Source organism: Heterocephalus glaber, unplaced genomic scaffold (assembly GCF_053883595.1).
Source record: "Heterocephalus glaber isolate CG9 unplaced genomic scaffold, H.glaber_assembly_v1.0 deba00001497, whole genome shotgun sequence".
NCBI classification, from domain to species: Eukaryota; Metazoa; Chordata; class Mammalia; order Rodentia; family Bathyergidae; genus Heterocephalus; species Heterocephalus glaber.
In genome coordinates, this window is record NW_028258320.1 from 32,909,898 (window position 1) to 32,937,766 (window position 27,869).

Sequence of the window (27,869 nt, forward strand, 5' to 3'; positions counted from 1 at the left end):
CTATTCTTTTCCTATTGAATAGTTTTGACATTTTTATTGAAAATCAATTGATCATAGATGTATGGGTATATTTTTTGACTCTTTACCCATTTTTATCTATTCCCCAATGCACTGCTGAATGCTCTTATTTCCCAAGAAACTCTCTTCCCAGGTTCTCATACTAAGATCTTCACACCTGTTATATGCCGTAACCTTAATCTTTTGCTTCAAGTGGCTATGGCTTTTTCCTTGTTATACAATGTTTTTAAAGAATGCCTACTACTTTTCTACCTTGAATGGATGAGTTCTAAGTTCAGTGAAAAAAAGTGAAGTGCTATGTGTCATTTCTTTAGGTAGTGAAGGCAGATTAAAGGATCAAAATTCTTAGTGAATAAGTATAGCTCTGCTTCCTTCAGAAACAGTGACCAGGTGTCATATGGAGAATGCTGACTACTTTTTTCAAGAGCTAGTTAGGCAAATCAAATAAAAATGCCATTGACCTTTTCTCTCACTTAAGTTAACTTTTTCTTCATTCTGAGTTTGTTTAGTTTCTACAAACTTTTGGCTGTTTTTCAGAGTTCCCCCAAATTTTGTCTGACTCTACTTGCTTAATTTTGATTTTTTGATATTTTTATGGTAAGACCATCTTTTGGAGCTACTTCTCCACTTTCATGACATCCTTCTGATGCAATATATTTTCAGCCCTCTGGAATTAAAGTAGCACTATTATTGATGCTTCATCAGAAATGAGGCTTATAAATTTTTAATGGGAAAACTTACAAAGTTTGTAGCATCCCTAAATACAACCCAGTGTACTTGGTTGGCCTAATAGCCTTCAAGTACCTGGCAGTTAGAATCCTTGAAAGTTATTTCAGAGATTGTATGAAAGGATTCTAATATGTGCTAATAAAATATCCCTTCAGTTATAAATACCAAGGTCATTACTTGTTTTTTGTTCCAACTCTGAAGTGCATCATTCACCTACTCAACTTCCTACAACATTGGGTCTGAAAATATACATCGTTTTAGCAATGAACTGTCTCAATCATAATCACTACACCATGAAAAAATTAGCTGTTCATAGAAAATATGGCCCTAAATAGGACTGTTGTATAGATGGATGGTAATCTTTAATTTAATATGCAAGGAGAACTATAGAGCAGAAATATAGATGTAGTAATAGATACTTTAAACAGAGGGAGAGAAGGAAAATGATAATTCGAGTTTCTCTCTTTAATTGTATTATGGCTAGGTTTTCAGATTTCCTATTTCCTATTTTGTAAGTTCCTTGCAAGAAAGCATTAGAAGCAATAATCTTTTTTTTTTTAATGTCACTGTAGAACGAGATTATATGAAACATCTGTGCTGTAGGGAATTGATCTAAACCTGATTATTTTGCACATACTCTGGGAATTTGTTTTCAGTTATTTTGACAAAACTTTTTAAGATGTACAAAAAGCAAAGTCAGTTTTTCATAGTCATACCATATGTTTAGAACTCTTTTTAAAGTCTAAAGTCAAGAAGAACACCAAAATAAAACAAATAGAGTTACTGTGATTCTGATTTTGATTCATTACCTGTAATTTTCTATACTCAGTTATAGCACAGCATATGAATTCTGTAAATTCCACTCTGACAATAAAAGTATTTACAGTAAAATGAAACCTTTTTATTAATCAGAAACAAATTTGTTTTTATACCTGATAAATATGTTAATGTTTCATTATATTAAGGTAAACTTTCCATCACAGTAGATGCTTATTAGGGCTTAATAAAAATGTCATGTGCAATGTCAGATTGTAAAATATAAGAAATTCAAGCTGAACTTGTATTAGGGAGCAATGTAAAAGACAAAATTATTATGAAAAATTATATTGGATGATAAAATATTAAATAATTGGGATTTATTTTGGACAGTGAAAAAGTAAGTAGTTGTAGTAAAATATTCTATGTATAAGAATTTATCCAAAGGCTATTTATATTTCATTATGTGGGTTAAATTAAGAATCATCTACATTTTTAAAAAGTGACAACACAACAATATCGTTAGTGTGTACACAAAAAGATTATATAATTATATATTATAAGTATAAACTAATATAAATTAATGTTATTTGTATCTTATTAGAAAAAATGCAAAATAGCCTGATTCCTCTTTGGAAAACAAATATATATTTGAATGTGATTATTAAAATAAATATTATAATATAAGCCATAATATAAAAATATTTAAAATTCTCTGTATTTTATAATTTTTAGAAGAAGCCTCCATTATTTTGAAATGAGGAAGGAAAAATAACTTTGTGTTTATAGAATTTGTCAATGATAAAATTTAAGTGATTTTTATTTTCATAATGAACATATAAAATAATGAATGAGAAGATAATAAAAATTGTTTGTAAGAAACCATTCTTGACTCAAAATATTATGAGACTGCTAAGAAATAATTTTCAATTTGAATGCTAGTTTTAGACATTTTAAATATTCAAAGTACAATTTCCTAGAGGGAAAAGAGAAGCACTATCTAGAGTATTTTGCTGAAGTAATAAGACTCATTGTTCATGACATAATATCTCTCTGTGTCTTTTTTGTTTCTGTGCTACTAGTACAGGGATTCTAACCTTAGGGAAAGCACTGGACAGGGAAAGCACGGACCGCTACATTCTGATTGTCACAGCTTCGGATGGCAGGCCAGATGGGGTGAGTATGCTCACTGAGAAAGGGTTTCAAAATACTATTAAAGAAACTTAAAGTCTTCTCATCGTTAACTCTAAAAAATATGTTACTATCATGAATTAATTTTTTTCACCTGAAGTATATTATAATTAGCAGAAGTGCTCTTTTCTCCAGTGGGGTCTTTTAATAAATGAATCTACAATCTGAACCTGCTACAGTGCCACAACCTTTGACTGACAGAACAGATGTTTGTGTTCCCCATTCTTGTCCAACTCAGATGGTATATGAAATCTACTTTCACAAGTATTCCATTCTGTCAGTGCAGCAGCACGATGAAATGTATTCTGATGGTTTTACTGGGTTGGACTGCTTTCGTTTATTAACTCTTCTTTAGAGGCAGAGGTGGAGATAGATTTTGTGGTTAAAATATTTAAATACTTATAAAACAAATTTGAAGGATTCCGCAGGTATTTGTATCACTTAGTATTCTGAGTGATCATGATGATCTCAATATTGTAATTGTACTTATAATCCTAAACAAGATAAATTCTACTTCCTCTGGAACAAAAAATCAATTTTAAAAATAAGTAAATTATTTAGCCTTTCTTAAATTTTTCAGTGCTAACAATCAAACACAGGGCCTTATGCATGCTAAGCAAGGATTCTGACTCTGAGCTATTTCCCTAGGCCACTGGAGTGTTTTAAAATCTGTTGTCTATGTTCTTCAGACTAGTTCACAGACATGTTCACAGCCATCACATCCTGATATCTAAGCACTGTAGGTCACTCATTTGTAAAGATTTTTTTACTATTTCCATTCCATAAGTTAGGTTTTTGGTTTTTTTTTTTATTTTCTCTAGTCAAGTACTTGTGTGCCAAGTCAGCACTGTTGTCTGCAAATTATTTGAAACCCAGTGTAGATTAATAAGCAAAACTCACCCAACTCATGTAACAAGACAGCAGTTGTAATTGGAATGACTTCTTGGACCTATATGATATTTTAGCTGGGGATGCATGAGAATGCACTCCTCACATTTACTTGAGATAAGAAAAATTTTCCCATGCAAAAAGCAGCTAAATTTGATATTTGGGTAATTTTATAATCTTAGTTAAAATGACAAAAAGTAGATAAGGATAATTACTTAAATCTTATAATCTGCCCATAATAAACTGTGTCAATTTTTTTTTTTTTTTTTTTTTTTACAGATTGGATGAAATACTAGACAGGAAATAAAATATGCAGAATACTTTTAGGAAATAATGGGGCCAAAAGAACCCACTTAAATAATAGAAGAGTGAAGGAAAACAAAACCTAAAATTCATTTTACATGTACAAGGCCCTTTATTTCTGTAATATGCATGTATTACACATATATACAGAAGTCAGTGAGAGTCTCTAGAGGTAAATAATGAATAACTTGACTTACGATGTTTAATGAATAATTTGTCAGGACAGCAATCAGGGGAAATTTTAGAGAAAAGAGGAGAAATTATTTAGTGTAGAGTAAAAAATATAATAAGAATAAAGTGGGGATTCATTCAGATCCATTAGTATGAAAAAATGAAGAATAATACATAGCTTTGAGATAGGTTACTTTATAAGTGAAAAATTAATGTCAGGGATATTAGTTAGGACATTTTAAAACAAAATTTATCAGACAAGGGAATAGATGAAAAATAAACAGTACATTTAGATGACTGTCATACTCACAACCTACTAATTATAGTATTGCTCACTCAAAAGCAAAATAAGTCCCAGGCTAAAATAAGTGATTTCATCTCTGTCAGGGACTTTTCAATAATGTCTTTGTATGTCATTTCTCCTTGGATGGTTCTTGGAACTTTTAGAGTCTTCATTTTCTCATTTTTATAAGCATTGACTTAACCATTTATATAATTTTAGGGATATATTTTTATATGAATGGGTACCTAAAGACGAAAGTACCTAGAATAATTCTCTCAGATTTTGATAGCATTCATCATATTTAAACGTGTTTTATTTATGTAGAATTATAGCAGAATAAAGCATTTAATGTTAATATTCATGAGTTTTAAGATAAATATTTAAAGAGCACAGACCATATGCAGTTGAATTTTACTTAAATCAAAATTGACTACTGGCATTTTTTTTTTTTTTTTTGGTACCGGGGATCAAACTCGGGTCCTTGAGCTTGCGAGGCAGGCGGCGGAACCACTGAGCTAAATCTGTGGCCCTACTGGCATTTTTTTTTTTTTTTTTGAAACAAATTGCCAGGGTAAAATTGAAAGTTTTGTCAGGAAAAGCCCCTTCATCAACACCTTAAATACGAATGGGGAAGAGAGAGGAAACACTGTGTGTGTTATCAATTTTTTTGAGAGAATAGTTTGGAAATTTCATTTGAGTGTCATATATTTTCTCCTTTCAAAATTTACTTTGATAACAGTATTTTACAATCGTTATATATTAAATATATTTATTTTATTATTATAAATATTTAGGTTTCTTTAGTTATCATACCCAAGTCAGATAAAATTACATTTTTGACACTTGAATAATTGTTTATATTTGGAATTACTGCCAAATTCCTTATTAAATTTGCTACCAGTCTTTGACACAATATTTTCCTATTTTAGTTGAAGTAGACTTGGATTCAAATTTTATGTTTAAGTTAATTTTTAAGGGCTTATACTTTACCTAATACATTTACAATAATAGCCTGTTGGAAATTTCCTGCATTCATATTTCATGCCAACAAATTGGATGAGGTAGATGAAATGGAAATCTTCCTAGAAACATAAAACCTACAAGAATAACTTTAAAGAAATAGAATATCCATGCCTAGTAAGGAGATTGAATCAATAATCAAAAATCTTTTAGCAAACATAAACCCTTGTTTTCTTGGTTTCACTGGTGAATTTTACCAACCATTAAATAGCTAACACCAATTATTCCCAGATTTTTCCCAAGAAATGAAAAGAAGAGAACTCTACCAAACTCGTCCTGGAGGCCAACATTGCCCTGATACCATAGCCAGACAAAGATACTAAAGAAAGAATTCTACAGACCAATATACATTACAAATGTTGACACAACATTCCTTAACAAAATAAGGGAGAAACTAAATGAAGCAGCATATTGAAATAATTATACAACATCACCAACTGGAGTTTATTCCTGCAGAGAAAAGATGAAGTCCTTTCCCAAAACTTGGTTTACATAGCAAAACTCTTAGCACCTTAGAATAGGATTTCCTGAGTTACACACTAAAGGAGAGAGACAGAGAGAGAGAGAGAGAGATAACCAAGCAAGCCTTCTTTGAATACTTTATATTCACTCTCACATACTATTAGATGTGGCCTCCCATGGAACTCACGGGAATTCTCTGGAGTCTTCTTATTTTTCCTCCAGTACTGGGGATTGAATCCAGGGCTTTTACACTAAGCTACATTGTAAGCCCCCTTTTTAAGAAAAAAAAAAAAATTAAGACAGGATTTTGTTAAGTTGCTAAATTGCTTAGGCTAGTCTCCAACTGGCAATACTTTTGGCTCAGCCTCTTAAAAGTGCTGAGATTATAGGCACGTACCACCATGCCTGGCTTTTCTGCAGTTTCAGAAGCTCTAGCAGAACATTACTACTGTTTCACTGAAATTTTTCTTGCATTCCTATTGCAGGTCTCCTAATATATGTTCTCTAATATGCTCCTGTAGTATCTCCTCTCTTAAAATGCAGACCAAAGTGGCTCAGGAGGAAATCCTTTGCATTCAACCTCCCTGTGTCTCTGTCTCCCTTTTTCTCCATGCACATCATTAAAAGAAGCACCTCTTTTTCTGTCTCTGGAAGGCACTTTCTGGAAGACAGGTGAGCTTAGTGGTAGAAAGAATGCCCTCTATAGATCCTGAAAGAAGCTCTGTGATCATAAGAATATCTTCGTTCTTAATGTTATAGCAACAAGGTCTGACTTTAGTTATGGATATAAATATTTTAGCTTAACATACCTAAATAGTATGCCTGCTGATGCATTATCCAAATAGTATGCCTATTGCCAAGAATGTATATATTTTCTTTGTTATGTTGACCTAAATTTAAAAAATTATTAAAGCCAATACTGTATATCTTAATTATCCCCAACTGTAATATATCAATTTTTGTTGAAAGAAATTTGACGTATACTAATAAACCTTTATATTCAAAGCGGAACTTTTTGTCCAAAAGTTCTTGCTTTTTACTTTCTTGTTGATAAAATTGTCCATATTCCTTCCAACTGTTCTCTTTTTAGTAGAAATGAGAAAATAATTTATTCAGAAAAGAACAAAGAAATTATTTTAAAATTAAAAATTCACTTGAAAACACTCAAAATCCTCCCTGGCACGCCCACTTATAATTTGCCCTTTGGATAACCACGATAGATACTTTTCTGACTTTCAAGGATCATACTAACTAGAAGAGAGAAGTGTCTGCCTTTCTCTCTCTCTCTCTCTTTTTTTTTTTTTTTGATACTGGGGATTGAACTCGGGACCTTGCGCTTGTGAACCAGGCGGCAGAACCACTGGGCTAAATCCCCGGCCCCTGTCTGCTTTCTCTTACATAGATGTAAACCATTATATCCATAGCTCTGGGACACATTTTAAGATTAACCATGATTGGGAGTACCTCAGAGATAGAGTGCATGCTTAATGTGTACAAGGCTCTGGGTTCAATATCCAAAATAATAATAATAATAAAGATTAATAATAATAATTACTCTATTTAACTACTTATCTTCAAGAATATTTCTACCAATATATTGAAATATCAGACATTATTTGTCTGAAGGTTCAGTTCATGTGGAAGTTTATAAAAAAGCAATTGTACCTTTAGAATAAAAAACATCTTTCTTCTTCAATAAAAAAAAGAAGTGTCAGGCCCGGGATTTAGCTTAGTGGTTTCGCCGCCTGCTGCGCAAGCTCAAGGACCCGAGTTCGATCCCTGGTATAAAAAAGAAAAAAAAGAAGTGTTACTATTTCTCTGACATTGTTTTTTTCTATTTTAATAAACAAATGGAAATACGTCTGGCTTGATTCATACAGAAACCATGCGTCTTTGGTCAGATAACTTTTGACCATACATTCACCTTAATCTAATGAATTTCAGTTATTGAATATGAACAGTAGAACACAGAACATATAGCTGCACTATGAAGAAATTATTTCCTACCTATGGTATGTTTAATTAATTTTAAGAACAATTTTTAAAAATCTTATGGCTAAATGATAGAAAATTAACGATTTTTTTATGATTAAGTACAAAATGAGATCCCTCTCATCTTTTCAGGCATTAACTCTAAAGTTGTTTATTAAATTTAATATTACACTCTTTTTTAAAGTGTCCATTAAGTTGATTAATAAGGAAAAGGTTTTAAATGACTCATTACATTATTGAATGTAGTACTGTTCTTACCTTCTCACCGAGTTAACCATACTCTAATAATAAAGTATAGTAATTCCACATCTAGCTATTTACTCAAGGAAATAAAAATTGTATCATTTAGCTGCTGCTGCATCACTTCATAACCTAAGGCCTATTTACAAAGATGAGTTCACAGAACTTGGTGTCTAATCAATTGTAGGAATGAGATAAAATAACATAGAAAATTAAGTTGATTACTTTGCTCCATCACATTCTCAGATGTTAAATACCAGAAGAGAAAATGTGCTTCATGTTTTCAAGTTTTGGTCTATTTTATCCTCCTTATTACACCAGATTAAAATTTTTGTCTCTTTACTTTCAAACATATCCAGATATCTTTAAAAGTTATGTTTTAAAAGGGAAATTATGTCATATATGGTTCCTAAAATAAAGTTTACTATAAAAAGCCTAAATCACTAGGAAAAGTTTATGTCACATTTTATAAAGTTCAGAATGTACATTTAATTAATTCTTAAATTTAAATACGTATTTTCAAATTTATCTTATTTTAAATTTAATCTTTATTTTAGTAAATAAAAAAATACTGTAAGAATATAGCTCAGTTGCAGAGAATTCGCCTAGCAAGGACTTGGGTTCTATTCTCAGGACTTCAACATAATGATAACATTGTATGTATTTATGATTTATAAGGTAATGTTTTAACATATGTTAAAATTGTAGACTGATTAAGTCAAACTGTTTAGCATATCCATCACTTCTCCTCCTTATCAATTTCTAAGGCAAGAATATTTGAAATCTAATCTCTATGAATTTTAAATATACAATGAATTATTACTAAATATAGTTACCAATCTGTGGGATAAAACTAAAAGGGAAAATACAATACTATCAAGCAATTCCACTACTGAGCCTAATATCCAAAGGGTCTGAAACAAGTTTTCAAGGAGATCTACACCTCCATGTTCATTCATTGCAGCGTTTGTAACAATAGCTAATATGTGAAAAGAAACTAAGTGTCCATCAATTAATGACTGGATAAAGAAAATGTAGCATATAAATGTATATATGCTTAGTAATAATTTTGGCCTTTAAAGAGAAGAAAATGCTGTCATTTGTGACAAATATGAATGAACCTAGAATACATAATGCTAGTAAAATAAAACAGAAAACACAAAAATATTCCACAATTATTTGATTAGTTTTGCAATTCTGAATTCAAACTATATAACATGACAATGTATTTATCATTTTCTAATTAGTGGAAATGAACATGGCTATGGTTTAAATTGATTACTTTAAAGTTTCAAATTAATATATCAAAGAAAATACTATAAATGAGAACTTGATTATAGATCAATTATTGATAAGAGAATAATGAATAATAGCAGAATTATATATTGTCATTATGTTGATATGCTTGTAGAAGTTGAGTTTCTTTTATATTTATTTATTTATACATATAGAAAAATTGAGGCAAAACTTTAGTTAAGATGATATCATTTGTATGAGGAGGAAAAAATGTATAAGTCATTTGTGAAAACTAGTATGTCGTAGTGCTTTGAAATAAACTTTTAACCAGAATGTTTAATTAGTAATGGTTTATTTAGATGTTCAATGACTTGCATAAATTTAATTTATGTGCCACACATGTATATGTTTGTTAAACTTTGAATGCTGAAGTGTTTTAAAAAGTTTTTTATTAGTAATAGAACAGATCCTAGAGATGAGGTTGAGGGTCATTATTTTACACATAATGTAGAAGTTCAGAAAAGGAATGTTCCTCAAGCAGGTTTAGCTGTCAGAATTCCCCAGAGCTCATCAGTCTTTGTAATATAATGACATTGCCCTTTGCAACAGCTTACTTGCTGCTTATTGATTGGAATGGGTGATTGGCATACTACTGAAAATCCTAGATAAATTGAAATGCAGAAATTTTTCATTTGGCCCATATAATGAATTCGGGTAAATAGATGGCTCTTACTGCCATTACTTTATTGAGGTAAAATACTACCTAAATTATATATTAATTAAAATATATTTGCTATCAACATTTAATAAGGCAAACATTGATGAAATCTGCAAACTAAATTTAAAAATTCTCTTTTATGATAGAAACTTCATTTTGGCCTCATAACTGTTTAACTTTTATTTTGGCTCTTTATCTGTCTTCATATTCAGATAATACACACATATTCTATATAAATCTACACACTAATAATGTATGTTACAGAATAACTTTATGTATATTGTTTCCTTAAATCAAAAAGTTCTAATAATCAAAAAATTCATAAGAATGACTATATGTTGTGAAATCTAGTGTATTATCAATTAATACTGTTATATACAGTTTATTTTCCAGTTGAAATAACATTTTTGAGTATATTACCTTTTATAGAAATTATTTACATCCATTTCCACAATGACAAGAATCAATAGGTAAATTCATCATTCCATTCTCTATTTTTATTGTAAGTTTATGAGAATATATTTCCTTTTAGACCCACATCAATAGAAAAAATCATATAATTTTATCATTAGCAATCAGAGGATGAGTACATTTTCATTTCAATTACATTTTATGTCCAAATAAGTTTCCAATAATTTAAACATTTTGCTTGGTAGTCTTAAAATTATCCATAATTTAAAAGCAAGGAAGATCATAAAATAACTAAAGTGTGCTCTTTGAGCTGAAAACAAGCTTTGTTTAGATGAATGCACATTGTTGTCTTTGACTTTTTATCTCACATTTTTATGCTGCACTAAACCAAAGATCCTAATCAGTGTCTTCATTTCAGAGCTGTACTAGCTTATGAAAACACACGTGTATTCAAACTACCTACTATAATAGAAATGTCAAAATGCACTGAAACAGAATTTATATTTTGAGAATTCATCCTTAATTTAAAACAATAAAATCTGAGACAAAATTAAAATTTGCAACAAAAATAATCACTTAGAATATTTAATACTGAAATTAAATATTTGAAAAATTAAAAACTAAAATTTACAACAAAAATAATCACTTAGAATATTTAATACTGAATGAAATACAATTTCTTCCTGTAATCACTTATAGTATTTAACATTAAAATGTAATTATCTCCTGCTAGTGGAAGTTGACACACTTTTTGAGAAGATAATCATCAAGCAAATTCTCTTGATAGAAAATAGATAGCTTTTTATTAGATTTACTAATATGATGTCTTTAATTAATTGGCATAATGCAAATTAATTTTTACAATTGTGCCAGTATGTTAGCTGACATATAATACTTTATCTTCATTTAATTATAAGCTTAAAAACTGAAAGTCTGTCTTTTGTAAGTGGCATATATATCCAATGGGCTGCAGAGCTGTTTTGAAACACTGTTACCATTCTCCTGAATCTATCTGAAACAATTTACATCATCATGTTTTTCAAGTGCTTAATCTATAAGTATTTCTATAGATGTAAAAGAATAGAATCATTAGGTCTAATATATAGTACAGAAATATGCACTTTATAACAAATATTCAACTGATTCTGATGCAAGTGGTCTTCAGGTGTTTGAAGCAATACATAAGGCAAAAATTATTCTATATATGTTGATGACTTTACATTTCTGCCGAAGATATGAATTTTTTCATTTCATGTAAAATTTACTAAGAAATGGGAAATATGCCTAAGTGGTCCATAAATATTAGCTCCTATTAGAACAAAACAGTGGAATTCTTCAACTATTTAGTAAACTTGATGTGAAGTTTTCTGCTACATTACCAAGCACAAGTCACATTCTGATGGTGGACCCAGAACTATCTAAAAACATACTGCTCCCTAGCATCAAGAATGAGAATTTATAAGATTAGAATCATAAAAATGTGCAATATATTGGTAGGGAAATCTGGATAGGCGAGGATAGAGAAGGTCAAGTAGTTTACAGAAAGCCAGCACACTCTTCTGTGGGCCCTCAGATTTGAGCCTCAGGCTGTCAATTTTAATGTTTTGTTCACCCTCAGGCAAATTGAGAACCACTGCAACTGTGAAAATAGATCTTTACTTTTGTTACTGGTTTAAATTCTGACATAAGTTTTGAAGAAATAACATCTGTTAAAATATTTTTTCTGGAAAAGCAATGTACCTATCTTGGAAAACATGTGAAAATATATAAATGTTAAAATAGGGAAATAAAATATCTGCATTCCATTGAGTCAGACAGCATGTCAATTTCTTTATGCATATATTTAGAATACATGTATAAACACATGTATGTTTGCATTTATGCATCGTTAAAATTAAAGAATTCAGAGAAAATATAACATATACAGTGTGCAAAAATCATAATTGTACATCTTAATGAATTAACATAGTGGACACACCTATGTAACCACTAGTCCTTACAATAAACAGAAATTAACCAGCCCTGCAAAAGCCCAGCCTTATGATTATCATAATTCCTGGTCTATTTTCTACCCCAAAGTGACCCTGTCCTGACATATCGCAATATAAGAGTACACCCGTTTTTAAAGTTTATATAAATGGAATATTATAGTCCATACTATTTTGTGTCTGAGTTCTTTGGCTCAACCTTATGTTCATGAAATTCATTTGTGTGATTTACTTGTGGCAGTAGTTAATTCCTTATTAGTACTGTAGACCCCACTGCATGCACAAACCACTATATAAGCATCTTCTATTAATGGACACTTGGGTTGTTTCTAGATTTTGGCTACATAATGCTCTTTAAACAATCATTATACATATCTTAAATATAATTTTAATTGAACTTTAAATATTATAAATCATACAAGAATGGCTATGTGAATATTCAAAGGAGAAGCCCACTATTATACAGATAAAGAAATGTCATCACCAGTACCCAACACTTCCCTGTTATGCACAGTAATTTTTAAATGACTACGGATTATTTTGTACGAAAAAATACAGAGACTTGGAATAAAGTTATATTGCTTCAAGGAGGATTTGCTTTGGTGTCTGTTAAAATAAGGGCATTACACCTTAATCTAATCAGAGCTTCAACGTTGGGTTTAAATTTGAGTAAAGCCGGATTGTTTTGCCAGGCACCATCACTCACATGGTATAGAACTTTGGTGATCTCAAAAATACCGAAGTTTCTCTAGTGTAAGAAACTGAAAGTGTAAATAAGTACTAAAAGGTATAATAGATAATGTGAAATAGGAAGAAAAGGGCAAAGGGGAAGCAGAAGGGGAAAAAGGAAAAGGAAATAAGAGAATAGAATTAATATGAGACATTGAAAAATGGAAACAAAGTCTTTCTAAATAGGGAGGGATGGAGAGGTTGAAGGGAGGGCAAGGGAATGGGGAAAAAATAACTAAGAGAGATTTTGCAAAGGTGTAAATTTCCAGTGATAAATGTCATTATATTGTATACCTAAAATGTAACAATAAAATTAATTTTAAAAAAAGAAATCCTGAGATATCTGCAAGGATCTTTCTTTTTGGGCATCTAGGAAATCCAAATTTTGACCCCCTACACGTATGACTTCTACAAAACTCTTAAGAATTACCCACCCTTAACGTTATTTATGCTCAGCCTTTCTGTGTCACTCCAAAACACCTATTTATTAGAAGCATTTGTGCCTGTTTTATTTCTAAAGAAAATTTGGACAAATCTCATGGAAGTTAACTTAATGTTCCTTGATTATATCCAAGTCATTGATCTTCATGATATTTTCTCATTGCAGCAGAACAAGTGTTTTTAACTTATAATTAGTATCACATATTTGTAGTAGGTTTACCTAGTTGCAATACCCATAGCTATATGTTCATAAAATACTTTCATAAGTGAAAGGTATTAACATTCTTCATTTGTATGTAATCCTTGAAAATTACTAAGGTAATACTTAACTGATAGTAGTCACTTACTTTAAAATACTTATTTATATTCTATGGTATTTTACAAAATATTCATTACATTTTTAAACAGTGAAAAATATAAGTGATAAAAACTGTAATAATTGTATATTTCAGTTACAAAGTGGTCTATATGTATATAAACAAAAACTTGACAGCCATAAAATATGAACAAGATAAAGGTAAAATCATGTTCTAAGAAGTAAGTCTCCAAGAGCTACTTGACATTTTCAGGGAACTGCTTACCCTTTAGTATCATCATTTACTTTTTCTGTTTGTTTTTGAGGTATGAAAATTGCATGCTTCTTTGTCTTCTCCACTTTTTCTCTTTTGGAATAAAGGGCTAGGGATACAAATGCAACACTTTTCATATAGTGAAATTCCAATATGACCTAAACAAAATTCAAAACAAAAATAGCTCCTCTCAAATTTAATCTTTTTTTTTTCTTTAAGACCTCAACTGCCACAGTAAATGTGGTGGTAACAGATGTCAATGACAATGCACCAGTGTTTGATCCCTATCTGCCTAGAAATTTATCTGTGGTAGAGGAAGAAGCTAATGCCTTTGTGGGTCAAGTAAGGGTAAGTAGAATATATATATATATATATATTTTTTTTTAAAGTACACATTTTCTTATATTTTAATTTTGAAAAGAAATGAAGTAAATTTAATCCATTAAATGCACTTCAAGATATTTTTAGAAATTACATTCTAGGCAGATTTAATTTATTAAGCATGTTGATTACATTTTATTATTCAATGTAAATTCAACGTGAGGTTATTCTTTTTTTCATTAAATTTATTGATTCATTTTAGGTATAGAATATAATGACATTCATCATTGGAAATTTGTACCTTGACACGACGTATCTTGATTCTTATTTTTTTCCCCATTCCTCTGCCCTCCTTTCAACCCCTCCACCTCTCCCTAGTTACAAAGACTTTGTTTCTGTTTTTTCCTCACATTCTTATTTTACATACTTTTACTTATTTGGAAATAAATTTTTAGAGAACTATGTAATTTAGTAGACCATCATGTCTAGATGCAGAGATTCATACCTCAAAATACGTAAATTTAGATATGAACTTATTTGACTCTTCAAACATATCATTAGTTTCTATGTGTCCTATATTTCATACATCTTGTTTAGCATTCTCAGCCTTCATTTGTAAACATATCCTTCTGGATCCCATATTATAAAGTTTCTGTTGTTCCTTTAATGAATAATCTTTTTCATTAAAATACAGTCATTACTTCTTCAGCTGGGCCATACTTGGTCTTGAACATAGCTAATTTTCTTAAAAGCAAAGGAAGGAAAAAAATTGAGAAAGACATGAATATTTTGAAGCACTTACCTTAGAAGAGGCATCCTCATGGTCTTAAGTAATAATAATCAACTTTAGATTACTGCCATGATATACCTGAGGCAACTAACTTTATAAAAGGGAAAAGTTTATTTAGCTCACCATTTTGGAGGTTTAAGTCACAGTTCAGGCAGTATCATTTGTGTAGGCTTCTGGTGAAGGGAATACATCACATAGTAGTATAAATCATTCATATTTCAACCAGGAACAGACCGAGAGAGATGAGGTCCAACATTCCTTTTTAAGAGCATATTATCAATGACCTAAGAATATCCCAATGGATACAATTTCTTAAAACTTCCATCACCTCCTAATAATGCTAACAAATCATTAAGCACTGGAACCTTTAGGGGACATTTATTTAAGCCAGAGCAGAGAGTAAAGACATAATAATCCTCCTGTATAAAGGAGGCATGAGCCACATAGATATCCCAATTCTAGGTATGAGGATCTTGGTTTTCTCCTGATAAATGTCTTGACTTTTTCATAGAGGTTTAATGGTGCTTCGAAGTGAGGCTTTCCTATAATTATAATATTCTTATAATCTAACTCAGGATCTTGTTTTTAATCCATTCTTTTCAGACTGCAGAAGTTGAAGTTTTCTTTAAATATCGTCAGAGATCTGGAGGCTTTCAAATCATGTCTTGAGACTTTCTTTGGCTAGTTTGAGACTGTCCTTTTTTCCTTTCACAGAACTGACAGCTTTACCTCAACAATCAACTCAACAGTCACTTGTCTTTATCATTCTTACTATGCCTATTTTAAATCTTAGAGATATTTCCTTAAAAAAAAATCCTCTTTGTTTCTATGCCACCCCAATTCACTTTAGGAAAGAATGAGTCATCATATTACAAGATGCTAGGGTTTCTTGTTGCTTACTGACCAACAAGCAGTTAAACTCCAGAGGATTCTCCAAGGTAAAAAAGAGGAAACAAAACATTCAGGTATAGTTTTTTGAGACCTTAAGGTAGCACCAATAGAGAGGTAATGAAGTTATTAAGAGGGAGGAGGAGCAAAAGAAGGGAAGAAAGAGAAAAAGAAGATGACAAAGGAGAAGAAAGAATGCACCCAACAAAGGGATCTCCATTATACCAGCTATCACAGAAGAATTGGAGCCTAATCTCAAGGTCAAACTCTATAAAAAGATATAAGCTCATCCTCCAATAGTATCCTCTTGAAAAGTAATTGAAATGGGCAATTCAGAGCCAGTCTTTTGCTTCATGTGGTGTGAGACAGAGTGGCAAAGTTTTGGCCTTTCCTTTATCCATCACAAGCAAGTAGACAAATTCTAATGTAGGAAAATTAAGGGAGCACCTTAATCAAATGCTAACCGATAGACGCTGGCCAGAACATACCAAGGTGCCTTGGGAGATGTGCATGGGCCCTGACCCTTCCTAGTCTGTCACAAGGACAAGGTGATAAAATCTCTACCAGGGCCATGTGTAAAAATCATAGAAAAAGGAAATGATGCTGAAATGGGCTCATAAAGGATGAATACTGATAAGAGGGGAGTTGGGAGTGGTTGGGGGTTATCTGGAGGAAAAGTGAAGAGAAGAAAAAAACGAAGAGAAATGAAAAAATGGCATATAATTATAATAAGACATACCACACCAATAAAAATTTATTTGTCCCATATTTTATAAAATGAAGTAAGATTCATGAGTAGTCTGAGGTGTGGCAAAATCAGATTTGTATATTATAAAGATTTTTCATGTAAGTGTAAATCTGGAAAGGGAAAACATTTGAAAATTATAATAGCCCAATAATATGTGACTTACATTATCCATAATGGTGATTAAATTACATTATATTTGTCAATTTATAATGCTCTATTGTTGAAAACAAATTATTTTAGTCTATTTATGTACCTGTTCATATAAAACAAATATGTATTGAAATGCTTTATGAAAATTATCTTTACCATTGTGTTATCTTATTTATAATTTAGGAGATAACATTATATAAGATGATTAAAAATATAAGTAGACAACAATAAGATTAATTTCTAGTTAAGAGTCATCTTTTTGGACCGGGGATTTAGCTCAGTGCTTCCGGCTCCAGCCTCACAAGCTCAAGGTCCCGAGTTCAATCCCCGGTACAAAGAAAACAGTCATTTTTTTTCTTTTTTCATCATTTTTCCTAGTGATTTTTGTTCCTGGAACATTATTCTATTAACCTTCTTACTTAACTTTGTCTTCTTAAATTATATGAACACCGATCTCCATAATAATTTTAGTAATGAAAATTGAAAGATGAACCTTAGCACTCATAATTTGATACAATATAGTTGCTCTATTCTTTAGGTAATAATATGTTTTCAAACAACTTAAACAATTTTGAAATTACAAAAGAAAAGGAAAATATCCAAAGCTGGCTGCATCCAACTGATTCGGCAGTTTCAGAGAAATTGTAATGCTCTTAGAATGGAATTTTGATGCATCGTAATGGTCTCCTGTTGCTACCTAATGATAATTATATAAGACATTAATTTCACTAAATGACTCATTCCCCACTTGTAAAACTTAATTTTAATTGTCACTAAAAACTATTAAGACACACTTAAAACCAAGTTACGTATGCTTAGTTACTCTACTGAATTTGAGTTATTGGTCTGTGTTTGTGTTCTAATGATATTTTAATGTGAATAATCCGATATATTCAAAAGCCAAAGGAACTTTTTATTTACTTTTTTTAAGTAGCCTTGAAGTAATAAACAATACTAACTGGGAAATAATTTTGAAGCAAGATAAGTATATAGATTATATACAACCAAAAGGTTTTATCCATCTTGGTAAAAAGTAAACTGCCAATTCCAATTATTTAATAAAGATCTTATAATTCAGAAAATATATTATGACTCATTTAGAATTGAAAATTTCATCAATATTTTCAAAGACCTTGAAGTAGCAGAATAGTAAGGAATAAAAGTTGTGCACAGAATAAAACCTAATGAACACAGAATGAATATCCTCCATGTCAAGTGCCAAAAGGTGTTATAAATTACTGACTGAAAGTTCTAGGAGACATTATAATGGACACAAGTGTCCAGGTAAGGTACATGGGAAAAGCAGAACAACTTCAGTTCTTTTTAACCTGCTTAGTAAAACTCTTGGTTTGGAAAAAAAGAAATAAAGATACTCGGCAAAAAGAGGTAATGCACAATGTATGTCAGACAAAGATACAGTTTGAGGACACTAATTCAGTTGTCTGACAGTAATGGAAGATTTACTTGAAATTGTTCTGAAAAGTTGATGACAACTTGTTGAATTCGGGGAGGCTTATGTGATAGCAACTGAGGTAAAAAGTTTGTCAGTGTAGTATTTTGTTTGGAATCTTTCACAATATTTCATGGGAGAATCAAAAGGATTCAGATTCTTATCCTGACTGAGCCACAACCATGCCACTAATTTATCTTCAGCATAGGTCCCAGAAGAAACAAGAAACCTCATACTGGCTATGATTGTGGTGATACCAGAAGATGACCCAAAATGGTTTTGTGCAATCATACACTGATTAAATCTGCAGCCACGGTCTTAGGTCCTTTCTGGTTCTGTTTAAAGGACTAGAATTTTGTTAGTCTGTGAAATATACAACAGCAGTGCATTATATAACCTCTGTAAACTGCCACTGAACCTGGAGAAAGACTGATTCTAAGACACTTAAGAAATCTTGCCCAGATTTCCACTCACTTTTATTTGAACTGCTTTATGCAGAGTCCTAGACTCACCAAACTGGAAACCCAGACTTCTCACCTTACCTGTCAGCCCTTATTAATGCTTATTTTTATTTATGTATCATAGTGAAAGCACCACTCCCTTGTCTCTGGGTTCATCTCCCACTAGATCATATAATTTTGTGATTCCACATCTAACATCACAACAATATACAGAACTTTATGAACAGTGAAGGCCTGGGGTGTGAATTTATTTTGAGTTGAAATCTGACTTATCAAAATGATAAATATGATCTCAAATAAGAAATGTAGCCTCGGTTGGCCTGGGCTCCATTATCAGCAAGACAGGGAAAAGAGAATTTTGTGTAATGACTGAAAGGATTTCATACGTGTAATATATGCACTTATTGAGCATAAAGGAAAGTGTTTGTCTCTTTACTTCCACACCCTCTGCCACTCTAGTTGCTTCAGGGATTCTCTGTGTGTGTATGTGGGGTGAGTAGAGGCTAGGAGAACAAAGTGGAGGGAAGAAGCCTTTGAGCTCATACCAGCATCTTTCTGAGGATTTTTATTAAGGGATCCTGTTCTCCAGATTTAGGACTAATTTTTCATCTTCGTTTTTCAGAGTAATGTCAGGCATAGAAACAAATCAAACAGAAGAGGCATACCTGGGAACAATATTGTGTGTTAAGGTTAAATAAGGTTCTTGCAGAGTAAGGCACTTCCCAACAAACTTCCACTTCATGTCTCATAGGAATTCGGAATTAATTGATGCCTTTTTACCCCAGGTAACAAAAATAGAACCTTGAATCAAAATATTCTCCCAGTTCTATAACAAAAGAGGCTAAAATTATTTAACCTGAAACACGAATATTTTCTGTATGCATCCTAAATCTTAGTTGGGATACAGTAGCAGTGGTTCAGATCTAAACCCCTAAGTACTTTTAAAATCATTAGTAAACTGCAGTGTTAGAAAGGTAGTGAGGGTGTCATTTTAAAAAAAGAAATTGATGTCCTCTTTAACTATACAATTTAATATGAAACAAAATATATCTGAAACTCAGTGATCTTTCTCTGATTAATGTAGTTGTTGTCTCCCTGTGTGGGGTTCTGAAATGAAATGGAGATGAGGAGTTTTATAGCGTTTTCTTTATTTTTTGTAGCTCAATATGATATATTTAACAGTGCTAAAAATCATAATACTTCTTTATTAAGTAACCCATAAGCGAGGAATTTTATGGGTTCACTTGTTAAGTCAATACAATGCAAATAATGAAACTCAGTTGAGGAAAAATAATCTCACAATTTGAAAAAAATCAGTAATATCTATTTTACTGTTACTACCTAAAATATTTATAATGGAGGTTTCTCCCTTTTTGTGGGTTTTTTAACTTGATCTTTCAGATATTCAATTAGTAGTTTATAAGTATATTCTATGTGTTATGGATATATTTTTATAATATTTATTTAGATCTTACCTTTCCATCAGTTTTAGTCCTAATACCAGCTATTAGAATAAACACGTGTGTATATTTGTGCATATGTTATATATAAATATTTATAGTTGAACAATCCCAGATACACAGTGAATGTTATCCACCCTAAGAACCAAGATCACCTCTTTATTGCTAAATGTCATCATCATTTTCACTGTTCTATTTGAAGTGGATCTGTCTCCTTCAATTCTACTGCCTGTTTGCTTTTGTTTTTCATGTTAACTATATGTTATTCTTTGTCTTCCTTATTTGTTTTCTCCATAAATTTTGGATTTTAAAAATATTTTTAAAATTATTCTTCTGATTGTGCATTCCTTTTGGAAAATCTCACATTAAAGCTCACAGTTTTAATTATCTTGAGACACTGAAACTCCCCACAGTTGTATCTTTAGCCTCTTTTCCTTTAAGCTGTAACCTGAAATAGACATTTATCTGTAAAATAGACCTGCTTGAATGTCCTACGGGCAACTCAATTTCAACAAGATTGAGCTCGTATTTTCACTTTCCCCAGAAAATATTCTTCCTCCTCAATTCTGCACCTGAATTAATGAACCATCCCCGATCCTCTTCAGCCAAGGCAGATACAGAAGTGTCATCTAAGTTTTCACCTTCTCCCCTACTCTCAGGGTACAATCACCAATAATGATAAGGTTACATGTGGCAAACTGTTCTCACGTCTTCTCCTTCTCTCTCTTAACAGCCCTAGAGAGGCTCTCATTAATTTCCTCTTGACCTATTATTAAAACTCATAGATGGTTATCATGATGCAAGTCTTGATACATAGTCATTTTCCTCAATGTAAAGATCACTGTAAAAATACTGTTCAACAACAAAAGAGAGTCCTGTTCTTCATGCAGCAAACAAGATTCTGCTCCCACCTCCCTTCTCTTACAATTGCTTTGACAACTTTATATCCAACTGTCTGAAACCTGATTGCAATTACTAATACTGATTCTCAGAAATCTCCATGTTTCTTTGCTTCTGCACATGCCCCAGACTTGATTTCCTTTTTCCTTATTTTTATTTAGATAAAAATAAAATCCTTGAAACTTTTGGTCCTACATATTCTCTTCCTGAAAACCCTTATTGAATGTTTCTTTATCTTAATTATCTCTTACTTATAATAACATACTGGTCACACTTTTTTATGGTACTTGCTAAAGTATATTGATGTTATCATTTTAGCCAGATTTCTTGAAAGCAGTGGGTTTGCTGTATTCAGCTTAGAAATCTTACTACTTATCCTAGTGTCTGTCTCTTCTGAGGATTCTAAATTGAATTATCTTTAGTGGATTGAAGATATTGAAGTGCAGAGTTATACACTGAAGATTTATAAACTTTGACGAAAGAGAAGAGATATATATCAACACTATATATATATATATATATATATATTTGACCTCCCCCACAAACACACCTACACATAACTTCTCTTCTTAGAGAAATAGTTTTCAAATAAATATTTTAGCATGTAGGATAGTATACAGAAAATTAATTTAAAAAGTAGTATAAATCCAAAGAAAAAATGAAATTTGGAGTTGACAGTCATCAAAATAATATTTTTTGCTTGTCCAACAATGGGACAGGGTGAAAATAATGAAGGATTTTCTCAGATGTAAAAGTTATATAGAAGAAAAGTATAACAAACATGTTACCACCTTGTTTCATCATGTATTTGAAATTTTGTTTTCCAATTCAAAATATATACTCTCTTTAAATTATTGAGTATTTTTGGAATAAGAAATACTATTTTTGTCTCACATACCCCTGTTCCATTCAACTAGTTATACTTTTTAATACAACATCACATATTTACGACAATTCACTTCATAAAAATTGCACTTCTGTTTTACAGAATGGTGAGAATTCAAGACCTGTTTACTTTAGTTGGGTTCCATATGACTAAAACTGTCATAGCTCACTAAATTACTTACATTGCCTTTTCTGCCTTAGTGAAGAATAAGCTTCCCAACTATCTTATGGTTTTATAGAAAAATTCAAACTATTTCTGAAACCTCTTATTATTAAGACAAATTCCTGTCTTTCAAATTTCAAGAAAAATGCATTATGCAGAAAATGATTTAACATAAATGCATAATTTTTAAATTATCATAAAGTAAACATAAATGTAAGCCTGGGTTTATCATACATGACTAGGAAGACTTCCTATGTGCTTTTTCTCATATACAATCACTTTCTTCTACCTATAGTTAATTCTGTTTCTTACTTACTACCCAAGTAAAAAATCTATAAATGATATAATTTGTTCATTTTCTGAAATATATATATATATAGTTAAAACTTTACAGGGCTGGGGATTTAGCTCAGTGGTTTCGTCGCCTGCTGCGCAAGCACAAGGACCCAAGTTTGATCCCCAGTACCCCCCCCCACAAAATTGTACAGTGTATGTGGTTTGGTATCTGCCTTTTGAATTCATCTTTTAACTTTTCACTATTTAGCTTCATTTCTGTATATTTGCTCATTATGTTGTTTTATGTGAATATGCCACAATTCATTTTTATACTCTGCTATTGATGAGTATTTGAGTTGTCTCCAGTTTAATTTCTTCCATGTTACTATAAATATTTTATAGTGTTTCCCCTTATGCACATGTACTTTAGTTTATATATGTTATGAATATTTTATTGGTAATGGCAAATTGTTTTCCATAATAAATGTGCTATGAATTTTATATGTGAACCTGTGATGATTTCCATCCTCATTCCTGGTGTATCAAACTTTCTACCAATCAAGTATAGCTTTAATCTTATTTCATTACAGTCTTCATTAGCAGTTCCTTGATATTAAGCTTCTTATCACATACTTAATTACTGTTTTGAATTTTCTATTTTGCAAAATATCTAATGAAGTGTCTTACCGTTTACCTATCAGTTTGCCATTGATTTATCTCCTTTAATGTTCTTTCTGATCTCTTTAATGTTCTTTCTCATCTCTAGGCATTGTTTGTATATGCTAGATATGACTCACTGTTGTTATTGTACTTCAGACAAATTCTGTCACTCGGGAGCTTGGGTTTCACTTCCTCAAAGGTGCCTTTTCACACACAGAGGATTTAGTGTTAAAGTTGCCAAATTTACAGATCTTTTTTGTTGTTGTTGTTCCGGGGATCCAGGGGATCCAACTTGGGACCTTGGGCTTGGGAGGTGGGCGGAGGAACCACTAAGATAAATCCCTGGCTATGTATCATTTTAATTGTCCTGATTCTTTGATCTTGTTTATGATGTATCTTGCTATATCCTTAAGTCATGAAAATATTCTCCTATATTATTTTTTAAAGTTTTGTTATTTATTATTTGTATTAGACCTATCATCTGAAATTTATTTTTGTGTATGTGGTGAGGTAGGAGTACATTTTAATTGTCTTCTATATTAAAACATATTTATTTAACAGGCAGTCTTTTCACTGCTACTTTGCATGACTTTATCATAAATCCCATATACATGTGAATAGTTTAGTTTACGTGTTTTCTGTTCTGTTTTATTGGTTTATTATTCTACTCTTCCATCAATAGAATACTTTTTTAATTATGTTATTTGATAGTAAGTGCTGATATGTGGTAGAGCAAGCTCTCTCACCTTTTTCTTCAAATAAGTTGTAACAACTATCACTCCTTTCCTCTTTCTTTACTTCCAGTGGTCCCTTTTTGCACCTGTGATTTATAAGCACAAAAAGACAAAAGTGTTCGTTGATCAACCATAAATACTGATTAAAGTGAGACCCTCACTAAGTCTCCTTAACGAAAACATCCACCTGTCTGTAGAAAACATATTTGCAGTGTCCAGATTTGCAGAGCAGGAAGCATGCATTATCCAAGCAGACTGTGAGAGTGAAGAAAGAAAAGGCACTTTTTTTGGATGGTCTATTGCCATTTTATCTGTTTTTCTATCAAAAAAAAAAAAGCACTCTCTAATGGTCATTACTTCCCTAGTTGTCTTTCACTCTTTCATTGAAACTGCCTATTTAGTGCCTTTGTATATTGATATTGGTCAAACCAATGCAGAGGGAAAATATATACTAATCATAGTAATGATCACAGTAAAGATGTGCTTTCAATTCACTTCCTTTGATGTTTTTCCACTATACAAAACAAGCAGTACCATTTTTTTCTCCATTAAGTTTATTGGTACATTTTAGGTATACAATACAGTTATATTCATCATTGGGATCTTGTACCTTTACATAATGTATCTTGGTTCTTATTTTTTCCCCATTCCCCTGCCCTCCCTTCACCCCCTCCACCCTTCCCTATTTACAAAGACTTTGTTTCCATTTTTTTCCCTTTCCCATATTTTTTCTTTTCCCTTCTTTCCTTTCCCCTACCCCTCCCACTTCCCCTACCCCTTTATACCTTTTCTTCCTATTTCACAATATCAATTATACATTTTGATCCTTATTTACACTTTTAGTTTTTCATGCCAGAGAAACTATTTGATATTTACACATGTGTGTCCTATTTATTTCACTTAAGAGTATGGCCTCAAGGTTCATACACTTAGCTATAAATGTCTCTAGTTTCTCATCCTTTATGGCTGAGTAGTATTCCATTTTATAAAAAAACACATCTTCTTTCTCCAGTCTCTAGTTGATGGGCAGTACCATTCTTGAATTTATGAGCACCTTGGCTGTTTATGTTCTCTCATAGATCCTCCCAAGCACATCAGTCTAGCAGCTGAGTGGCTTCCTTCATTTTTTTCCATACATTTTATCCATTTGCCTCTGATGTTTTGAGTATTTTTACCTGGATTCTAAATCCCCAATCCACTATTCTGTAATTGACATTGACAGTAAGGAGCACAGTTCCATAGCAGTATTCATTATCCTCTATGCTGGCATAGAAATGACAGCCATCACCCAACTTCCTGATGTTGTTGGGATACTGGTTTGTAAACCATTCTGTATTATTTCAAAGAACAGAGTTTAACCTACACTTTCGATGAAAAATAGTTAACTGATGGTTTTCTTGTATAAAACTAATGGTTTTATGCAATGAAACACCAAAATGCTCTTTCTTTGAGACTTCAAACTATTCTTGAAATTTATGTCAATACATTTTCAGTTGCAGAGCACCTTACTAATTATAGATCATTGTTTTTCATGAGCTTTTCATAGACTAACCCAGCTTAACCTTAGATTCAGCTCTAGCTGTCCTTACCACAATCAAGAGAAAGTACCTCTATATCAATAAACTCTCTTTATTAATATTGAATTTAGTTGTTTTGAATTCCTTAAAGCACAATTTAGAATCATTCCACTAATAATAAAGAGAAGAAGAATTTTTTGCTCTATATGGTTTTAAAGTACTTCCATCCACATGTGCTCAGATTAGTTTCTTCTCTGTCAACACTCGGTTGGCATGGGATACAGGCCAGGTTACCAGGACTGTGAGTACCTCTTTCTTTGTAATTATTCCCTATGATCCTTTAACCAATATTTTCATGTATTTTTGATCTTCTTTACCCTTAAGCTAACTAAAGACACTAAATTTAATTTACTTTTATATTTATTTTCAACAATGCACATTTTACTGTGATCCTTTAAGAGAAAAACTCTTTTACATTTTGTCCCTGCAACTACTGAAGTAGTTAAAGAGTCTTTTCAGAGTCCATTTATAAAGTAATTAATGTATACATAATTATGTGTTCTAATATATAATGTTACACTCTACACACACACACACACACACACACACACACACATATATAATCTTTTTAGAGAACAATTTTGTTTTGAGAAAGGGGCTCATTATGTTGTTCATCTAAATTATTATTTTCCCGGTTACATGAAATTGCTCTGCAATAGCATCATTTTTTTTTTCATGAATCATAAAATGTTGCCATGATAAAGTTCATATTCACCAAGGAACATCTAATTTAGCTTATATAGTTTATCTCTAACAGTCTTTACTATTTGGTATTTCAGAAAAAAAAATATCATTATTGTTTTGTATAAGGAAATTCTGATGAGCACATTTTAAAAATTATCATGAGAATATCTCAGAAAAAATTTTAAATGTCAAATTATGAGTCAACTTTAACAAATGACCAAATCATCTTTTAGACCCAAATGATGAGAATGAAAATCAACTCAGAGGGGGCTAGGTAAGGGAAAATATAGCTCTGAATATTGCTGACATAAAGTTTAATACAGCTTACTGTCACTAAGCTGATTAGATTGTTCCACAATCATTTAAATTTTATAGGAAGTTGAAAATAGCCAACTATTCAACCCCAAGTTATTAAGGAAGAATAGCTATATTGTGAAGCCAAATATGCTTCAAATTCATATAATGTTGGAGCTGAATTTAGCCATTCTCTGGAAGCCCAGGACTTGCTGTGATTGTTTACCACCTGGCTATTTCTTTTACAGCTACAACTGTGCTTTAGGGTATTATATATTTCTCTTTGACTTCTTTTTTCATTTAGTTATTATCAATAGGAAAAAAATAAAAGGAAAGCAGTAGAATTATGGGATAACAAAAAAGATATTTGGAGACTGTACACCTAAAAATTAAACATTGAACAATAAAATGACACTACTACAAAATTGATTATTTGTGAATTGCTTTACTTTGGTTCATTTAGCTAAGGGGTGAAAAGTTTAATGCTGATAAGCAGAATAAGAGCACTGCAGAAATGAAGACTTTGGAGGATGGGGGTAGGAGAAGAAAGAAAAAAATACAAATAATATAAGAGCAGGGAAGATTAAAAAGAACAGATTCATCTCTGTCCTTTTAATTCAAAAATATCTAAACCTAAAACTGAGATTGTTTTCTCTCTTCCATAAGACTTAGAGATTATTTCCTCTCTGAAATTCTGTATTATTCAACTTTATCTTCTTCTATTTATTAGGACATATTTTAGACAGAAGTATTTGTTTAGAAAACTTTAGACTTAATTTTATGGTCTCATTGAAAATTGCAATTGTATAAGTCCTGAAAAGTAAAAAAAAAAAAAAAAATAGTGCATCAAAATAACATTATTCATAGGAATAACTCAACAAAACCTCTTTGTTTACATAAATTTAGTTGACTTTTTCAAGTGGCTTTGGTTTTATAATTTTCTCTTTGATTCGCTGCAGTTAGAAAATACAGTTTCCAGGAACTCAATGTATATTAACAGTTGTGTAAACTCTTCCACGGACAATGTAGATCATGTGGTACTTTGAATTTTTATTCTAAAAACATGCCGTAAATAAAAATATTTCAGAGGCATGTCATCTTTTCATTCACAATTTAATTTTGTTCTGAGTTTCATTTATTGTCAGCTTTTGAGATATGAACCGATGTGTATAGGAGAATATCTGGGACCCTGTTATAATATGTTGAAAATAAATGACAATGAATAAATGTGAGCTAAATTATTTTTGAAGGTACTATTTAGATCCATTTATATCTGTGGACAT

General features: G+C 31.4%; 1 protein-coding gene across 21 annotated transcripts in view; it reads left to right on the plus strand.

The window, feature by feature from the left end:
• Pcdh15 (protocadherin related 15) overlaps positions 1-27,869 on the plus strand; it is a 1,622,160-nt gene that overhangs the window by 1,375,122 nt on the left and 219,169 nt on the right. For 20 of the 21 annotated variants that reach the window (XR_015440346.1, XR_015440347.1, XM_087184836.1 and 17 more), the window contains 2 exons: positions 2,586-2,679; positions 14,365-14,493. Coding sequence is in view for 19 of the 21 variants with exons in the window: in XM_087184836.1 (XP_087040962.1) it covers positions 2,586-2,679; positions 14,365-14,493 (223 nt within the window). In the remaining 2 variants the exon portion in view is untranslated. The remainder of the gene's footprint in view (positions 1-2,585; positions 2,680-14,364; positions 14,494-27,869) is intronic. The other variant, XM_087184845.1, reaches the window with a different exon arrangement.